This window comes from Augochlora pura, unplaced genomic scaffold (assembly GCF_028453695.1).
Source record: "Augochlora pura isolate Apur16 unplaced genomic scaffold, APUR_v2.2.1 APUR_unplaced_8346, whole genome shotgun sequence".
Lineage (NCBI taxonomy): Eukaryota > Metazoa > Arthropoda > Insecta > Hymenoptera > Halictidae > Augochlora > Augochlora pura.
This window is the reverse complement of record NW_027589118.1, coordinates 1-1,053: the sequence shown is the minus strand read 5'-3', so window position 1 is coordinate 1,053 and position 1,053 is coordinate 1. Positions and strand designations below refer to the sequence as shown.

The window sequence follows — 1,053 nt, the reverse complement described above, 5'->3', positions numbered from 1 at the left end:
CGACTCTGAGTGTTTTGTTTAATGATATACCTGTCGAAGTTTTGCAGGATGCATCGAATACAACACGGAGCTTTGTCGTTACGCTATTGTCCTTTACGACCCCGTGGTGTGGCAGGTAGTAACCCTCCTCTCTTATCGGGGACTCTATTATTGACATGTGCCCTAGTTGAAGGTATTCCCTCAAAAACTCGCTGTATTCGGATTTTAATTGACTATTTTTATTCAGTGAATGTTCTAAACTAAAGAATCGTTTTAACGCAATGTGATATGATTCTCCTAGATTCGCAGAATTTTCTTTGAACGGAAGTCGTACAGTGTATCTGCCTGTGTGTGTATCGCGCGTGGTGGTTAGTTGGTAGTGTGTTTCGCATTCTGCTTCCTCCCGTGATGGTATTGGACCTTGTGGACCGTCTTCAATCTCCCAAAATTTTGCCATTTGCTCCTGTATTGTGCTTACAGTTAAATTGCTAATGCTATGCCTGATATTTTTTGACGTAGGTATGTTCCCAGTTACAACCCACCCCAGTTTAGTCTTTTGTAAAGTAACCGCTGTGTTAACTAGTGCAATTTGCCCGACTTCTAGTAATTTGTAAAATATTTCTGCTCCGATTAACCCATCAATTGCAGCTGGTTTATGGAAATTGGGGTCCGCTAGTCGGACGTCCGATGGTATTTGTAAATTTTCGGCTCGTATTGATCGAGTGGGTATTGATCCACTGATTTGGGGAACTACTAGTAAGTTTAATTGTGCAGAGAACGAATTTAAGCATGATTGAATCGTCGCCTTTACTGATGCTTCGATGGTTGCGGTTACTTGATTGATCCCGATTATTGGCGTGTTGATCTTGTTCCGTTGAAGACCGAGTTTCGTGGCTAACCTCTCCGAAATAAAATGCGACTGCGATCCTGAATCTAATAATACTCGACATGTATGATATATACCCTGTTTATCTGTGATTTTAATCAATGCGGTTGATAGTAGTGTTTCTGATGTTTCCGCAATTGTATTTAATGTAGGCTTTGGAGATTGCGTAGTTTCGTTTGAATTTTGTG

General features: G+C 40.9%; 1 protein-coding gene across 1 annotated transcript; it reads right to left on the bottom strand.

The window, feature by feature from the left end:
• Positions 1-30: 30 nt before the first annotated feature.
• Positions 31-951, bottom strand: LOC144478115 (uncharacterized; the record flags this gene model as incomplete). Its single annotated transcript, XM_078195835.1, has 1 exon — positions 31-951. A coding segment is annotated over one exon (921 nt), but the record flags the coding sequence as incomplete, so codon positions are not given.
• Between the last annotated feature and the right edge of the window lie 102 nt (positions 952-1,053).